Source organism: Schistocerca americana, chromosome 3 (assembly GCF_021461395.2).
Source record: "Schistocerca americana isolate TAMUIC-IGC-003095 chromosome 3, iqSchAmer2.1, whole genome shotgun sequence".
Classification (NCBI taxonomy): Eukaryota; Metazoa; Arthropoda; class Insecta; order Orthoptera; family Acrididae; genus Schistocerca; species Schistocerca americana.
Genome location: NC_060121.1, coordinates 751236319 through 751255802, shown reverse-complemented (window position 1 = coordinate 751255802; position 19484 = coordinate 751236319). Strand labels below are relative to the sequence as shown.

Genomic DNA, 19484 nt, shown 5'->3' with positions numbered 1-19484 from the left:
GCTATCAGGAGAGCAATTCATGATGCCTTCAATGACTACCATAACAACACTGTCAAGTGGTCTTTCACAGAACCCAAAGTTAGTATCCAGTATCTAACAAATGAGACAGGAACTGTCATTGAGAGTAGCAAAGCAAAGGCTGAAATTTTTTAATGTTCATTTACAAAGAAAGTCCACAAGAATTACCCCAATTGAATCCCCATGCCACTGGAAAGATGAATGAAATAATTATTAGTGTTAATGGTGTTGAGAAATAGCTGAAATCATTAAAACTGAACAAAACTCTGGGTCCAGATGGAATTGCTCTCAGATTCTATACTGAACTTGTGGCTGAGTTAGCCCCCTCTTTTAACTGTAAGCTATCGTAAAAATCTCGAACAAAATCTTAGAAAGATTCACAGGTCACACCTGTCTGCAAGAAGAGTAGTAGAAGTTATATGCAAAACTACTGTCCATTATTCTTGACTTCAGTTTGCTGTAGAATCTTGGAACATATTCTGAGCTCAAACATAATGAGGTATCTTGAATGAAATAACCTCATCAATGCCAATCAGTATGGATTTCGAAAACATCAAACATGTGGAACCCAAGCCACTCTTTTCTCACATGACACACTGAAAGCTTTGGATCAAGGCAACCAGGTAGATGCTGTATTTCTTGATTTCCAAAAAGCATTTGTCTCAGTACCTCACCTACACTTATCGTCAAAATTATGATTACATGAGATATCAAGTGAAGTTTCTGACTGGATTGAGGACATTTTAGTATGGAGGACACAGCATGATATCTCAGATGGAGAGTCATCGTCAGATGTAGAAGTAACTTCAAGTAGGCCCCAGGGAAGTATGTAGGGACCCTTGCTGTTCATATTGTATATTACTGACCTTGCAGACAATATTAACAGTGATATTAACAGGCTGTTTGTAGATAATATAGTTATCTGTAATGATGTACTATCTGAAAGAAGCTGCATAAATATTCAGTCAGATCTTGATAAGATTTCAGAGAGGTGCAGAGATTGGTAACTTGCTCTAAATGTTCCGAAATGTAAAATTTTGTACCTCACAAAACGAAAATAAGTAGTATACTATGACTATAATACCAATGAATCACTGTTGGAATCAGCCAACTTGTTCAAATACCTGAGTGTAACACTTTGTAGGGATATGAAAAAGAATCATCACATAGGTTCACTTGTAGATAAAGCAGGTGGTGGACTTTGGTTAATTGGTAGAATACTGGGGAAGTGCAATCAGTCTACAAAGGAGATTACTTAGAAACCACTCATGCAACTGGTTCTAGATTATTGCTCAAGTGTACAAGGTAGGACTAATGGGGGATATTGAATGTATACAGAGGAGTACAGCATAAATGGTCATAAGTTTGCTTAATCCATGGGAGGGTGTCGCAGAGATACTGAAGGGACTGACCTGGAAGGCCCTTGAAGATAGGAATAAACTATCCTGAGAAAGTCAATTAACAAAGTGTCATAAACTGGCTTTAAGTGATGACTAGGAATACCCTACAACCCCCACGTATTGCTCATACAGGGATTGTGAGAATGAGATTAGAATAATTAGTGCATGCTTAGAGGCATTGAAACAATCTCTCTAGCTGCACTCCGTATGTGAATGGAACTGGAACAAATCCTAACAACTGGTGCAGTGGAACACACCCTCTCCATGCTCTTCACAGTGGTTTGCAGAGTATAGATGTAGATATAGACAAGGTGAGGAAATAATAAATATGGTGGAAACTTAAAAATTCGCAGAGGTCCATATTGATAAGAATTTAAATTGTAAAAAAAAAACACTTTTTGAAACTCCTAAAACAACTTAGTTCAGTCACATTTGCACTTAGAATCATTGCAAATCTTGGGGAGAGAGAGATCAGTAAGTTGACATATTTTGGATATTTTCGTTCAATAATGTCATACAGAATAATGTTCTGGGGTTAGTCATTCTTTAAGAAAGAAAATTTTCATTGTGCTAAAACATGCTGTGAGAGTGAGTTGTGGTGCTCACCCACGATCATCTTGTAGATGTATATTTAAGGAGTTGGGCATTCTGACTTCTGCTTCACAGTATATTTATTCCATTATGAAGTTTGTTGTAAATAATCTACTACAGTTTAAGAGGAACAAGAAGGAACATAATAACAGTACCAGAAAGAAGGTTGTCCTTAGCACAGTGCACAATGCTGCAACAAAAGTTTTTGATCATTTACTCAGTGATATAAAATGTCCGATAGACAGCAAAGTAAAATTTGATAACAAAATTGATAATGTTTCTCCTTGACAACTGCTTCTATTCTGTAGACAAACTTTTATTGTTATACTTTGTAAAAGGTGGTGGGTAGGAATTTTTTTATTGTTATACTTTGTAAAAGGTGGTGGGTAGGAATTACTAATTCACATCTTTGGGGTTAAGAGAGAGAGAGAGAGAGAGAGAGAGAGAAGTTAGAAATTCAGAACATAACCATAAGTACAAATTAATTTGTGATGTGAATGTACAATGACTCGTTCCATATCATGATCTATCATGCAAAATGATCTATGGAACATGCTGCTAACTGCTAACATGCTGTTGCAAACTTTTATGTAAGGCAGGAACAGCATTACATAAGAAACAGAAATTCTAATTTACAGCAATCAAAATTCTGTTCCCTTATAAAGATATGCTCAATTCCCTATATTTCCTGTGATAAACTCTTGTAAATGTTTATTGTAATTCAGCTACTTATTTTGTGTCTTTACTATTTATTTATACTGGTGCAAATTTGCAAGAGTTTAAATATGTTTTAAACAAATTTTCAAAATGTCCTCCGTCAAATTCAATTAACTTTTACACTCCAAGGGAGCATGTATTTTGTTTGTTTTACTAAATATTTATGAGTTTGGATATGTCCATGACACAACCTAAGAGTTCATCTCTCATTTCCACTTCCTTTCTCCTTTCTTTACGCTTCTTTGTCTATCCAAATCCCATGAACAAAATTATACTGTAATGGTGTTAGTATGGATATCTTGATGACCAGATAATTTTGCTAACATGACCAGTCCACTGATTGTTGCCTCACATGTATTATGAAACATGGAGGTGCTCAGTAATGCTCGAAGTACACTGCATCCTATGTGCCCAGTATGATGTTCATTATTTTGGATATTTTACTCATAAATTCTCTTTAGCTCAAACGTATATAGCCACAACAACTGACAGTCACCCTACAGGTTAAACAGTATCTTTTTATGGAGGCATAGACAGATGGAGCAAAGTCATGTGGAGCAAAGAGGATAGATGAGTGAGATAGAAACTGTACCATTAGTGAGAAATCTAATTTGCGTAAAATGTTTTCTGCCTTAATACCCTTCTTGTTAGAGCACACGTCTATACAACCTTGACTGCTCTTCAAATAGCAATTTTCGACACCATCTAGAACAATTTATCTTCTTGTCAAGGAGCTCCCTGTGGTGTGAGCTGCTTCTCCTGAAGGTAAAATAGTAGCCAGCTGATCATGATGTATGTACATTCATCTCTTTTATACATTTTTCCTCATGAACACACTTGTGTATTTTATTTAAAAGGTAACAGCCTTTATAAGAAAGTATGATATGGACAGCTTGACATAGTTGATGTAGCAGCTGATTCCAGTTGGTGTGGTTGTTGCTATTTTTGTAATTTTTGTGGTCTTCAGTCCATAGACAAGTTTGATGCTGCTTTCCACAGTAGTCTAGCTGTGTCGATCTCTTTGTTTCTGCATAACTACTACTAAAACAGTACGATTCCAATTTACCACTGCAGTTCAGGTAAGACTGTTTTTGTGAATACTTGAAGAGACTGTCATTCAGCTATGTGTTGTATAATGATTTCCAATGCACAGCTGGTACCTTCTCCCACCTTGTCAATGAGCTTTTAATATCTGAAATCTCCTTAATGCACATACCCCATAGAGGTTCTGTAGCAAAACACCACCTACATTGTTACCACTAAAGTGGCACATATCTTTCCATTTAATCCAACCCTAAGCAGACTGTTTCTATCCTGGACTAATTACTCTGTTATTTTCTAGTAGATAGCATCTATGAGAGAGACTGTCTGAGATTGCTGTTGCTGCTTGCAATCACATTTCAGTTAGTAGAAGACTAGTGGCCTCAGCTTAAATGTTATGTCAACACACTGTGTCCTGTGACAATTTTGTTAAGTTCTGACACTGAAATAACGCTTAACAGCACAAATGTAATTTTAATTTTGAGCTGTAAACTGGAGGAGAAATCCTGAAAGATAAATTGAAAACTGATTTTAATCTGTGTAACACACTTTAGTAACGTTTGTCTGTAAGAGTAATGAGATGTTGGTTGACAGTTGACAGTGTGATAGCAGAGATGTGCATGCTGCAACTTCATACCCCTCTCTCTCTGGTGCCAACACTCTGTTGTCTCATTCATCGCTAGTCTGTCAAAATACACCATAATAAACTTTACCTGTTTCTGTAAATGGAATGAAATGGTGCTTGTCAGATTAATGTAATATTAAGAACATAAATTGTCAGAAACAGCAATGGACAGCAGGTCAAATATCAACTCAGTCATGCAGTCTGCCCATTTATTTGCACATCACCAAAATTAAACTGTTCAGAAGCCCAGCCATCACATAGATTCCATTACAGCTCTGAGCATACCCAACCAAACAATACACAGTTTATTGCTGTTAATGACAACAGACTGTGTTTTAATCATGATATTCTACTCCAGTTACGGCTGCCACTCTCCATGGCTCACCATTGCACCTCACCTGTCTCTTCCTAACAGAGTGCAGGCAAATCTTCTCATACTATCATATCTCCCATCCGCCTGCTTAGCTGGGTGGTAACTTGCTTGCCTCCCATGCACTGGGTCTGGGTTTGATTCCCAGCCAGATTGGAGATTTTCTCCACTCGGGGACTGGGAGTTGTGTTGTCATCATCATTTCATCCTTATCATCGGCCCAAAGTCTCCCAATGTGGCACTAACTGAAATAAACCTTGCACTTGGCAGCTGAACCCAACTTGGAGATCCTGTCCAACAATGCCATACAATCATTTCATTTCATTTCATCATATCTCCTATCTCATTTTCAGTTACTTCCTTTTTCCCTTTCTGTAATATTGTCTTAAAGTTCATTTCCCTTGAATAGCCGTTCTATATATTCCTTCCAGTACAATTCAGAATGCAGGAAGAGTATAAATAACAGCAAAAGCCATAAGCAGAATATATGAAATCCCATTAGGTGTCATGTTAGGTGCACAGTTTCACTTGAAGTTTGATTCCACATTTATGATGAATAAATGTTGGGTGACTATCTGGTTATTATATTTCTTTTATTTTGGACATTATTTTTCCTCTCACATTTTGTTCGGAATGTGAACAAAGTAGAAGTGCATCAAAAGCTTTTATTTTATTTATTTATTTATTTTTATAAATCTTTGTTAATTACCCAGTTAGCAGTGTGCATCATTTATCACATGCCAGCAATGTATTACATTCTTATCAGATGATATTAAATTAAGTTCAGTGCTACAAAAAGCAAACCACTCTCCATAATGAAGTGTTGGGATGGAATTATTCTTCGAGATAGAACTTGAAATGGTACAAGCCATTTAGGCAAACAAAGAGGGTGTGAGATGAGAATGGGGAAGAGGTGACAAGACAGAGGGAGTGAAAACTGTTGGGTGGAGGGTGAGGGGACAGTACGTTACCATAGGTTGATTTCAATGGCTGCTTCACTACCCATGCCATCTGGATCCTCTCCTACAACCAGCTTTTCTGAATTGCACTGATGGGAGTTATCCTTACAACACATTCTCTGCCCCTGTAATTACCCCAGCCTCAACCTATGGTAACATACTGTCCCCACACCCTCCATCCAACAGTTCCACACTTTCTGTCGTATTGTCTCATCCCCATTCACATCTCCCACCCTCTTTGTTTGTCACTCTGCCAATGCATCTGCCCATCCTTCCCTGCTCGTCTTCCTTTTTCACCACCTCCCTGCCCCACTGCATCCTGATGCCATGCCTGTTGGTGTTATAGTCACTGCACACTCCGTCAGACAGTGTTCATCTCTCTCCCCACCCGTACAGTATTATCCCTTCCCCTTCCGCACCCACTCCACATTTCTGCTTGCATCCCATGTGGTAGTTGTAATCTGACCCAAGATGCTGGAGTTGGCGGTCATGTGTGCATGAGGTGTGCTCGTTTGTGTATATAAGTGGTGTGTGTTTCCATTTTGCTGATGAAGGCTGCAGCTGAAAGCGTTATGTAAATGTCTTTTAATTTTGCCTATTTGCAACTCAACATGTCTCCTTTACAGCAAGTAGCAATCGATCTTTTTCTACAAAGTTGGTATTCCTATCTGGAGTTTGACTGTTTGATCATATTGTGGGTAAATAACTTTTCTGCTAAGAGTCATAATTTTTTTTTATTCATATTATACATGACGCATTTTGGGAAATGATTCCCATTTTCAAGTGTGGTTTCTCTTTGTACTATGCCATTTTTATGTAATGTTTTTGCTTTGTACATGAAAATGGCATAGTACAAAGAGAAAACATACTTGAAAATGGGAATCATTTCCCAAAACACTTCGTGTGCAATATGAATAAAAGAAAATTGTGACTGGTAGCAGAAAAGTTATTTGTAAACAAACCCACTGTTTTCACAGTCGCAGGCTTTCACAGAACCATGTATAATGGACAAAATCAGATCATCTATACTGTATATTATATAAGAGTAAGTTGAGGGTTGTTAACTTGGAATCCCATTTAGAACTGAAACAGATCAAGCTGGAAGGATTTAGGGAGGGATAGAAGAAGAAGAAGAAGAAGAAGAAGAAGAAGAAGGAAAAAAGTAAAGATGTTGAGAGATATTCGCAAGAATGTTATGTTAATTTACAACACTTCCAACTATGAGAATTTAAAGCCCTTTATGTTTTTAACATGATGGTAACCTACATAAATAGTGATACACTTTACATACAGTTACTATTGGTTGCTCTGTAATCTCTTCATAGTATCGTTTCATCAGAACGAATTTTACATCAAGTTCCCTTACAATGATAAATGGAAGGGAGAATGTGTGCAATATTTATAATACTAACCAAATGTGAAATATAACTTCAGTAAAGCAGTAGAGCAAACAGTTTAACAGTTTCATTTGTTTGTTTATGTATTTAATTTTGTATTGGTGGTCACACAAATTTTTTGTCACGTTGCAGTCCACCACAGTGATATAGAACCAGAGCAAGAAGTTTTGTTGAGTGATGATGTTGGACTCAGAGCTCGAGCTCTGTATGATTACCAAGCTGGTAAGTTGTATGAATGTATTTTTTTCCTATCCATGTCATGGTATAATTTAAAAGGGAATTGTTTAAAACTTAGTGCTTTCTAAAATGAATTTCCTCTTAACAACAATACATCACAATAGTCATGTGACTGTTCTATAATTCACTAAAGTAATAACGATTGGTTGCTGTTAGTTTGGTGACTGCTTGAAACAGAATTAAGTGTTATCATATAAGTATTTGTTTGTGGCTTATTTCCTGGGAATTATATACAAATAGTGTTTTTAAAATAGTTATAACTAGCAACCTGCCTTGGCTTCACATGGGTAGCACTAAGTATTTATGAACAGCTGACATGTCTGACATTGTGACAATAAATTACACATGCAAACCTCCTTGTGAATCTGTCAATGTATGCATGAAAACTATCAAAATAGCTACAGTAGTTCCTCCTGAGATTAGCCCTCACATACAGATAGAAAAATGTGGTGGGGGACTTCAATTTATAGTATGTACAGATATAGATATGTATAGTCGAATCACCATAGTGGCCAGTACAAAATCTTATAATGTATTTCCTCAAAAAAGGGTAAATTTAGATGGTAAAACAAGAAATCACGTATAAAATGTAAAGGTGAAATATCCAAGCTAAATAAATGTGGTATTAATTTGTGACTTACGATAAGTGCAATAAAAATTAATATAGCTTAACTTATATATGAAAAAATGTGAGCTGATGTCTTAGCAATATACGGTACAATGAAATTAACTCAAGAAAACTCAACGTCTTTGGATAAATGAACTGTACTAAAACAGTCCACAGAAAGTGGAAAACTGGAAAAAAGTGTGAAAGTAGTGTAAATTTAGAGCTCAATAAACACTGAAGTACTCTTTGTAATGAACTACGAAAACTCCAAAAGTAAATAATGCATTACCAAACAGTTCATAAATGATGAGGACAGTTAATCCTTTAAAACATGTAGGAACAGATGACATAGATACAAATTTCAGCAGTTTCCAAGCAACTTTTGCAAACAACTAATACAAAAGTGATTCTGCACATATCACACTGCAGAATTGACAATGCAAGCCAGTACAGTAGGCTATATAAAACAAACAAGTTTGTGCCATCCAGCGCAATTTTGCTAAGGTTGTGGCAGTTAATTTGTTTTTAAGGGGGAGAGTGGGATATGAGGCATGGGCTGCATCTTGTTATGAAAGGAAAGAAAATCTTTGTAGGAACATTATTCAGCTGTGGTATAGCCCTCACTCTGTCATTAATCTCTGTGAACTGGCTGCAACACGAAAAACGGACTGCTATAAAAAATGAATGCTCACAGTCTGGCAAAGTCACAACAAAAAGAATTATCAGTAAATGCTTCTTCTTTGACCCAAGTAACTGACAGAGTGTCAGTCCAAAAAATTATCTCTATGTAAAGAAACTGAAGAAAAACCATTACCAGAAAAAGACAGAAGAAGAAGAAGAAGAAGAAGAGCAGCACGGTGAGGCAGAGGACAGCTGCTAAACAACACATACAAGATTTGTTATGGCTCAATCCACTGCAGAAGAATACAGAGTAGTAGTCCAGGACTCCCTGGGTGTGCAGATCAAGACATTAGAAGAAAATAAGACTTTTTACATCAAAGAATTAATAAAGAAAAAAATATACCTCATATAGAACTTAATAATTCTCCAACTCTGCTATGTCATAATATAGAGGGCATGACCTGTAATTTACACGAGCTAGAGGTCCTTCTGAACGATACATAGGAGGAGGTTCAAGCCTAATGTGTAACTGAACATTGGCTTCCAGAAATATAAAAAAATGTACTTCCGGAATTTCGGACTATTCAGGTGATTATCAGCTTTTGAAGGGAAATGTACGGAGAAGGTGTGTCATGTGTATATGTATGAACAGGTATTAAATCAAAGGAAATAAGGTTTAACAATGTCAAACATATTGAAAAAGATTTTAAGTATTGTTGATGTGAACCAACAGAAATAATTACTCCAAGAACTAACAATCCCTGGTTCTAATAACCCAGTGAAAACATTGGACAAACAATTACAAGCTATCATAATTCATGAAAGTAATAACAATATTATTCCAGGTGGTACTCAATCCACCCATCAACAGGCGGCAGCTGGGTCTTCGGAGTCTGGGGGGCCTGGGCAGTCACGGACACAGAGAAAGTCTGAGTGCTCTGGCAGACTTCCATCCAAGACCATCACTTATATAGGCACATTTAATATCAACACTCTAATTCAACTGGGAAAATTACACGATCTAGTACAGGAGTTTAGTACAGGAGTTAGAGTGACAAAAAATTAAGATTTTAGCCCTTCAAGAAACACGATTCACAGATGAAGCCACAGTAGATTATGGAAATTACCACATCTCTGTATGTAAAACAGAAAATTGTATTGCTAAAGGTGCTCCGCTTCTGGGAATGGCTGTTGTCATACATAAAAATACAACAGACTCCATAGGAGATGTGTGCCCCATAAGCAGCCACCTTATGACAATACACACACTGTGCACTAACAAGAAATACACCTTTAGATCCCCAATAACAGATCTCGGTGAATATTAGATTAATCATGTTGCCATCTTGTATCCTCTACAGAAGTAAGTTCGTGACACACAAGCCCGTAGAGGTGCAAACATAGATTCAGATCACTATCTAACATGGATAAAAATGAAATTTACCCCAAAGAGAATGCACCAGCAGAAATTTGACACAAGAAGAATCAAAGAAACTAAGTTTGGAGAAGAACTGTAAAAAGTCCAGACGGATACTTAGGAAAAATTTCACAGTAAAATAATCCAGAAGGCTAAAGATTTAGTCCCCCTGAACATAAAAAAAAACCACACAAAACATACATGGTGTGATACAGTGTGTGATAAAGCTTAAAGAAAACACCGGAAAATCCTCAATACTTCTATGAAACTAGGAAACAAGCGGTGAAAATCACTAGGCAGACAAAAAAAAACTACTTAAAAAAAAAAAAACTGAACATAATCAAAGAAAACTTCCACAACTACAATACACAAGATTTTTACAGAACTTTTGCAGAAAAAGTTCATGGATACAGCCCACAAAATTTATGTTTAAAGAAATCTGACAGAAAACTTGCACTCACTAACCAGGAAAACTCTAAGGAACTGGCACAATATATTTCAACACTCCTTAATTGTCCGGAACCACCTTTGAGATTCTCTAAAAAAGAATCTGCTTACAAGCACCCTGAATCATCTCCACCAATACAAGAAGAAATTCACAAACACATTATTAAATTAAATAACAAAACAATAGAACATCTGGTGAAGATGGGTTTATTGCTGAGCTACTGAAAACTCAGAGTGTTAACCCAAATCATTGCAGATATTTTGGAGACAGAAAAATTATCCCAGGAATGGAAATGTGCACTTACTTATGCATTACACAAAAAAGGAGACAAATCTGACGTAAATAATTACCGAGACATGTCCCTATACAACTGGAAAACAAAATTGGTGAATACCAAGGTGGCTTTTGCCCCAGTATATCCTGCACAGAATAAACTTTCAGTCTAAAGACCGTGCTAATATATAAAGCAGTCAGAAGCAGCCCAATAATTTGCATGTTTTTTGACTTTAAAAAGGTATACGACTCAATTGACCAAAAAGCACTTTTTGATATTCTTGAAGAACAAGGGTTAGATCCAGAAACCCTTAACCTCATCAAAGAAACATTGACCGATACTACCTCCAAGTTGAAATTCATGTGTGAAATATCTGAGCCCTTCCTGATCAAAACTGGCATTTGACAAGGTGGTGGTCTATCTCCTCTCCTATTCAACCTTGTGCTGGACATGGTCATCCACGAATGGGAAAAGGAATTGAAGAATAAGAACTGCTGGAAACCTATACAGATGGGGTGAGTCAAAAATGACATAAGAATTTCATGTTTAGCTTTTGCTGACGTCTTAGCCTTACTAGCATATGATAACAGCAATCGAACAGGTTGAAACCCTTAAAGAATGCACAGAGAAAGTTAGTCTGTGAATGTCTTTCCTGAAGTCTGAGTTCATCGCCACATGAACTGACACCCAAAACTTCGCTACAAAATACGCTCATATCAATAGAGCCCATTTTTCAAATACTTAGTTGAAGTCCTTGAACCTATGGGCCGAGACAAAATAGCAAAAAGCATTTGCCTCCAAAAACTAAAGAGAGACTATGGAAGAACCTACAAGGTGTACAATAAAAAGTGCTTGTCCAAAAAAAACTAAAATTAGGCACTATAATACGGTATTAAAACCTGAAGTCCTGTATGCCAGTGGAACCCTGACAGTCCACATAAAAGGTGACCTACAGAACTTATTAAAGGAAAAACGTAAAATCATCAGAAAGATACAAGGGCCAAAGAAAACAGAAGAGGGCTATAGACTACAATCTTGTCGACCAACTGGGAAATTGTCCAATCTTACAGCAGACATTTGAAAAAGGTGATTAAAATTATATGTGCACATCTCTAGGCTTTCCAAAACAAGACTTACACACAAAATTTTTAAATACATAGAAGGACTTAAAACTCTACCCTTGATACTAGAGATCAAAAAGAACCTACAAAAAGCTCCCATAAATTATTAAGACATTTTGGACAGAAAGGTATTTAAGCAGAAAGTTGACAGATGGGAAGTCAAGTCAGAGAACAAAGCTCCAAAGAAAGCAGAAACAAAATGGACAGAGGAAAGAAAGAGAGCCCATACAGCAGAAAAATGAGAGCAGTGTGGAAAAAAAGGAAATCGTAAAGTGTTGTCTGACAACCTGGGAAACCTCTTAAACAGTGGGGATTTCATTGTTAATTTCAGGGATAACTGAACAAAAGAGCAACATCTTGTTGATGTGCATAGAACATACAGTGTGGATACATGAATACAAGATGCCACCAGGCCTGGCAGCAGAAATGAAACTACAATTGACCCAAAAATTGACCCAAAAATTGGTAAATAAAAATGTGTCTGTAAAGGTGAGGCCATTGATACAGTTATCTCAGATCATCAGGCAGTTAAACTGATTTAAGAGAAATCACCCAAGAAATTTAACAATAGCAAATATATAAGGTTGATTAATAATGAAGACAGCATTAACGTCTTTAATCTCACCTTAAAAATGTAAATTGGAACAAGCAAACAAATAGTTCTGTAGATGTAAAATTCAACATATCCTTGTTTTTAAATAGCATAAATACTTGATCAACACCTTCAACCCATTACATGCAGTCTCCCATCCTTCATCAAAGACACCAACCACTTTCTCGAACGCCTGGAATCCTTACCCAATGTGTTACCCCGGAAACCATCCTTGTAACCATTGATGCCACTTCCTTATACACAAATATTCCGCACGTCCAGGGCCTCGCTGCGATGGAGCATTTCCTTTCACGCCGATCACCTGCCACCCTACCTAAAACCTCTTTCCTCATCACCTTAGCCAGCTTCATCCTGACCCACAACTTCTTCACTTTTGAAGGCCAGACATACCAACAATTAAAGGGAACAGCCATGGGTACCAGGATGGCCCCCTCGTACGCCTACCTATTCATGGGTCGCTTAGAGGAAGCCTTCTTGGTTACCCAGGCCTGCCAACCCAAAGTTTGGTACAGATTTATTGATTACATCTTCATGATCTGGACTCACAGTGAAGAAGAACTCCAGAATTTCCTCTCCAACCTCAACTTCTTTGGTTCCATCAGATTCACCTGGTCCTACTCCAAATCCCATGCCACTTTCCTTGACGTTGACCTCCACCTGTCCAATGGCCAGCTTTACACGTCCGTCCACATCAAACCCACCAACAAGCAACAGTACCTCCATTATGACAGCTACCACCCATTCCACATCAAACGGTCCCTTCCCTACAGCCTAGGTCTTCGCGGCAAACGAATCTGCTCCAGTCCGGAATCCCTGAACCATTACACCAACAACCTGACAACTACCCTCCCGACTTGGTACAGAAGCAAATAACCAGAGCCACTTCCTCATCCCCTCAAACCCAGAATCCCCCACAGAAGAACCACAAAAGTGCCCCACTTGTGACAGGATACTTTCTGGGACTGGACCAGACTCTGAATGTGGCTCTCCAGCAGGGATACGACTTCCTCAAATCCTGCCCTGAAATGAGATCCATCCTTCATGAAATCCTCCCCACTCCACCAAGAGTGTCTTTCCACCGTCCACCTAACCTTAGTAACCTGTTAGTTCATCCCTATGAAATCCCCAAACCACCTTCCCTACCCTCTGGCTCCTATCCTTGTAACCGCCCCCGGTGTAAAACCTGTCCCATGCACCCTCCCACCACCACCTACTCCAGTCCTGTAACCCGGAAGGTGTACACGATCAAAGGCAGAGCCACATGTGAAAGCACCCACTTGATTTACCAACTGACCTGCCTACACTGTGATGCATTCTATGTGGGAATGACCAGCAACAAACTGTCCATTCCCATGAATGGACACAGGCAGACAGTGTTTGTTGGTAATGAGGATCACCCTGTGGCTAAACATGCCTTGGTGCACGGCCAGCACATCTTGGCACAGTGTTACACCGTCCGGGGTATCTGGATACTTCCCACCAACACCAACTTATCCGAACTCCGGAGATGGGAACTTGCTCTTCAATATACCCTCTCTTCCCGTTACCCACCAGGCCTCAATCTCCGCTAATTTCAAGTTGCCGCCACTCATACCTCACCTGTCATTCAACATCATCTTTGCCTCTGCACTTCCGCCTCGACTGACATCTCTGCCCAAACTCTTTGTCTTTAAATATGTCTGCTTGTGTCTGTATATGTGTGGATGGATATGTGTGTGAGTGTATACCCATCCTTTTTTCCCCCTAAGGTAAGTCTTTCCGCTCCCGGGATTGGAATGACTCCTTACCCTCTCCCTTAAAACCCACTTCCTTTCGTCTTTCCCTCTCCTTCCCTCTTTCCTGATGAGGCAACAGTTTGTTGCGAAAGCTTGAATTTTGTGTGTATGTATGAGTCTGTTTGTGTTTCTATCGACCTGCCAGTGCTTTCGTATGGTAAGTCACATCATCTTTGTTTTCACTAACTAAATATGCGTTCATGTCCTAAGGTTCAGCATAACAAATTTTAAGTGAATAATTATGTGAATTATGTTGTGTGTTATGCATTGATATATTTTAGTGCCATTCTGGAAGTACAAAAGTAAAATACTATGGAAATATCAAGATAATATTACATGAATGAAAATACTTTGTAAGCCCACTTTGTAACAGATCTATGTAAAGTACAAAAGAAAATATAGAAATTAACTAGTCACAAATGTATATAAAGGACTGCAAATGTTAAATGTCCATATGTAGAGTATATACAATTACATATTTTGTTCATGGGCCATTCATGTTTATTATAATGAGATGCACGAGCTCAGCTATCCCATTCACAGAGAAGGCAGCAATATTTAACTGCATACTTAATAGCAGTGCAACTACTTCCAAGTCACCATAAATCACCATTGAGAGTCATTATACTTGATGGCTTGTAGTAAAATTTTCATGTTTTGGTAAGACTCTTTCATACACACACTGTGCCCAACTGGAATAGAAGAAAACTCATACCAATATGTAACAGCACTCCTTTTAAGCTCAGCTTTGCTGAATCAATAAAGAGTCTCCACTCATCAGGGTTGTAATTAATTCTGAGAGTCTTACTAGACCATTTATGTCTGCACATGCTGCAAGACTATCTTGCATGTTAAAAAAAGGAGTGAATTGTTGCTCTCTTTTGTGGTAGAATTAAACACTTACATTGCTTTCCAGAAAGTAGCACTGCTGCAATCTTGATGCTAAAATCTCAGCCTTAGCTTTAGAGATCAGCCTTAGCTTTAGAGAACTCCACATCTCTAATGAGATCACTTAACTCATTTTGAGATAGTTTTTGTAGATCACCAGTTGATGATATATGTGGAAGAAACACTGGATCTTGTGATGTACATGGTTCATGACATTCAGAATCCCCATCAGAATCTTGTACTCTGTTGGTGGTTCAGGTATTGGCAATCCTATCCCCTGTAGCACTAGGCATATGGCACATTGAATTTAGAATAGATCACTGTCCACGTCTTCTTCTTAGATATTCCTTTCTTGATAGGAGGAACCATACAAAAGGATCAGTCACTGACATGGTTAGTTGGCTCATGCCAGATCGTGGCATTGCAAAGGGCATTGAACATCCTTTCCCATCTGTCCAGTTCCTGAGGTTGCTGGCACAAGTGTTGCAGATCACATGTGGTGCCCAGGTTTATCTTGATCACCTATTTTGCACCCAAAATAACAACTGTAAGCTTTTTAATCATTGGAGTTACTTGCTGTTTCTGTGAAGCAAATGCCACTTCACCACATGCATAGCAAAATGTGTCAGCTCTGTTAACACAAACTCGTGGCATTTTTGTTCACTTCGGTAGCAGTCAGCTTGAACAACTGGTAATGAATCTGGAAACAAATGTGCAAAAATTATTACATGCATTAATAAAGTCACTGAAGTTGAAGAGGAGGGAAACAAAAAGATCACTAAAATTGGTATCAAAATATTTATATCCAAAATATTGCACACAAGTAAGACCAGGGACAATAGTATAATCATTTGTTACTAGTTATTATGACTTTGACAAACAATTATAACATTTGATTTTAAACTTAACATAAAAATCCGTAAATAATTCTCTCACCATAATAAAATAGTGTGAAATGAAAACTAGACCTAATTTTGAATTGTCTTTGTGATATTCGTGATCAGCACATTAGAATTGATAGGTCTTGGCTATTTTCATTCGATTTACATTTTCATTGTTGCACAATATAATCATAGGGGCAAACATAATAAAGCAAGTAATAAATTTACCATATAACACACAAATTAAATTGTTGATGACCCACTTCTAATATTTAATGATCATTGTATTAATGTAGCTCAAAACCTGATCACATGTAAATGTAATCCAGGCACAAAGGGAGAAATTACAGTAAGTTAAATAATAATGTGCTCATATCCAGTAACACCCAAAGAAATACAAAGGGTTATCAGTAAACTGGAGAGTAAAACTACTTGTGGATTTGATGGTATCCCAACTTGTTGACGTAATCAATAAGTCTTTGCAACAAGTGTGTTTCAAACAGGCTTAAATTATCAACAGTAATACCAGTTAATAAAAGAAGGTGACAAGTTTAACGTTAGTATCACTATTACGTGTATTCTCAAGAATAACTGAAAGAATAATACATGATAGATAATTAAACTTTATAAACAATTAATTATGTAAATAATTTTTTAAATATAAGCCATTTTTAAAACAGACTAAAAAGTATAAAATAATTTCTCCTGGCCCCATACAGATTTCTAACCCGACACAGTTAGTCTTGAAAATTAGTGTCTTTGAATTTTTGATAGATGTGACAGTACTTCTACAAATTAAAGCAATAGACGTGTGCGCACACACACACACACACACACACACACACACACACACACACACACACAACTCACAGAGACAACGGCAGTCTCAGGCAACTGAAACCACACTGCGTGTAGTAGCAACACCAGCGCATGATGGGAGTGGCGACTGGGTGGGGTTAAGGAGGAGGCTGGGACAGGGAGGTGGAGGGATAGTATGGTGTGGCTAACAGACAGTGAAGTGCTGCAGGTTGGATGGATGGCAGGAGAGAGGTGGGAAAAGGGGGGCAGAGAGAAATAGCGAAAAAGGAGAGAAGTAAAAAGACTGAGTGTGACAGTGGAATGATGGCTGTCTAGTGCTGGAGTGGGAACAGGAAAGAGGCTGGATGGGTGAGGGCAGTGACTGACTAGGAAGAGTTCCCACCTGCGCAATTAAGAAAATCTGGTGTTGGGTTCGAAGGATCCATATGGCACAGGCTGTGAAGCAGTCATTGAAATGAAGGATGTCATGTGTGGAAGCATGTTCGGCAACAGGGCGGTCCACTTGTTTCTTGGCCACAGTTTGTCAGTGGCCATTCATGCAGACAGACAGCTTGTTGGTTGTCGTGCCCACATAGAATGCAGTACAGTGGTTGTAGCTTAGTTTGTGGATCACATGAGTGGTTTCACAGGTAGTCTGCCTTTGACGGGATAGGTGATGTTAATGACCATACTGGAGTGGGTAACGGTGGGAGGATGTATGAGACAGGTCTTGCATCTAGGTCTATTACAGTGGTATAAGCGATGAGGTGAGGGATTGGGAGCAGGGGATGTGTAAGGATGGACAATATATTGTGTAGGTTCGGTGGACAGTGGACTACCACTGTGGGAGGGGTGGGAAGGATAGTGGGCAGGACATTTCTCATTTCAGGGCATGAAGAAAGGTAGTCAAAACCCTGCAAAGAATGTAATTCTGAGTGGTACTGAGTTACGAGGGGAATGCTCGTTTGCGGCCGGGCAGTGGGACTTCGGGAGGTGGTGGGAGACTGGAAAGATAAGGCATGGGAGATTTGTTTTTGTACAAGGTTGGGAGGATAATTAAAGTCTGTAAAGGCCTCAGTGAGACACTATAATGTTGACAAAGGCCTTAATGGCTGAAAGCTTTATTTGTGACAGTCTTTTTGTTGTACATATCTGCGACTCAGCATTTCTGCTATATGGTGAGTAATAGATAATTGATGCATGAATACTTCACCTAAGTCACTAATAATGTTATATGAATTGTTGTGTGAGATTTCTCAGTGCTTCTTACTATTAGGAATTGCATGCATCCCACATTTCTCGTTTTAAATTTTACAAGAATTGTCATAGTTATTAAAAATTCACAAGCACATATTTTCTGGACTATCTATATGGGGCTAGGAGAAATTGCATTATTCTTTGTGGTCCAATTTAAAAACATGTTGCATTAAAAAGATTTTTATTTAAAAAATTATTTTATTCTTTTTAGTCTTTGTTATTGTTGTTGTCTTCAGTCCTGAGACTGGTTTGATGCAGCTCTCCATGATACTCTATCCTGTGTAAGCTTCTTCATCTCCCAGTATTTACTGCAACCTACATCCTTCTGAATCTGCTTAGTGTATTCATCTCTTGGTCTCCCTCTATGATTTTTACCCTCCACGCTGCGCTCCAATGCTAAATTTGTGATCCCTTGATGCCTCAGAACATGTCGTACCAACCGGTCCCCTCTTCTTGTCGAGTTGTGCCACAAACTCCTCTTCTCCCCAATTCTATTCAATACCTCCTCATTAGTTATGTGATCTACCCATCTAATCTTCAGCATTCTTCTGTAGCGCCACATTTCGAAAGCTTCTATTCTCTTCTTGTCCAAACTATTTATCGTCCATGTTTCACTTCCATACATGGCTACACTCCATACAAATACTTTCAGAAATGACTTCCTGACACTTAAATCTATACTCAATGTTAACAAATTTCTCTTCTTCAGAAACGCTTTCCTTGGCATTTACCAGTCTACATTTTATATCCTCTCTACTTCGACCATCATCAGTTATTTTGCTCACCAAATAGCAAAACTCCTTTACTACTTTAAGTGTCTCATTTCCTAATCAAATTCCCTCAGCATCACCCGACTTAATTCGACTACATTCCATTATCCTCGTTTTGCTTTTGTTGGTGTTCATCTTATATCCTCCTTTCAAGACACTGTCCATTCCATTCAACTGCTCTTCCAAGTCCTTTGCTGTCTCTGACAGAATTACAATGCCATCGGTGAACCTCAACATTTTTGTTTCTTCTCCATGGACTTTAATACCTACTCCGAATTTTTCTTTTGTTTCCTTTACTGCTTGCTCAATATACAGATTGAATAACATCGGGGACAGGCTACAACCCTGTCTCACTCCCTTCTCAACCGGTGCTTCCCTTTCATGCTCCTCAACTCTTATAACTGCCATCTGGTTTCTGTACAAATTGTAAATAGCCTCTCGCTCCCTGTATTTTACCCCTGCCACCTTCAGAATTTGAAAGAGAGTATCCCAGTCAACATTGTCAAAAGCTTTCTCTAAGTCCACAAATGCTAGAAATGTAAGTTTACCTTTCCTTAATCTATTTTCTAAGATAAGTCGTAGGGTCAGTATTGCCTCACGTGTTCCAACATTTCTGCAGAATCCAAACTGATCTTCGCTGAGGTCGGCTTCTACCAGTT

General features: G+C 38.3%; 1 protein-coding gene across 1 annotated transcript in view; it reads left to right on the top strand.

Moving 5' to 3' along the window:
- LOC124606721 (drebrin-like protein) overlaps positions 1 to 19484 on the top strand; it is a 205742-nt gene that overhangs the window by 178155 nt on the left and 8103 nt on the right. Inside the window, exon 10 of the mRNA XM_047138751.1 lies at positions 7251 to 7340. Within this exon, the coding sequence (XP_046994707.1) occupies positions 7251 to 7340 (90 nt within the window). The remainder of the gene's footprint in view (positions 1 to 7250; positions 7341 to 19484) is intronic.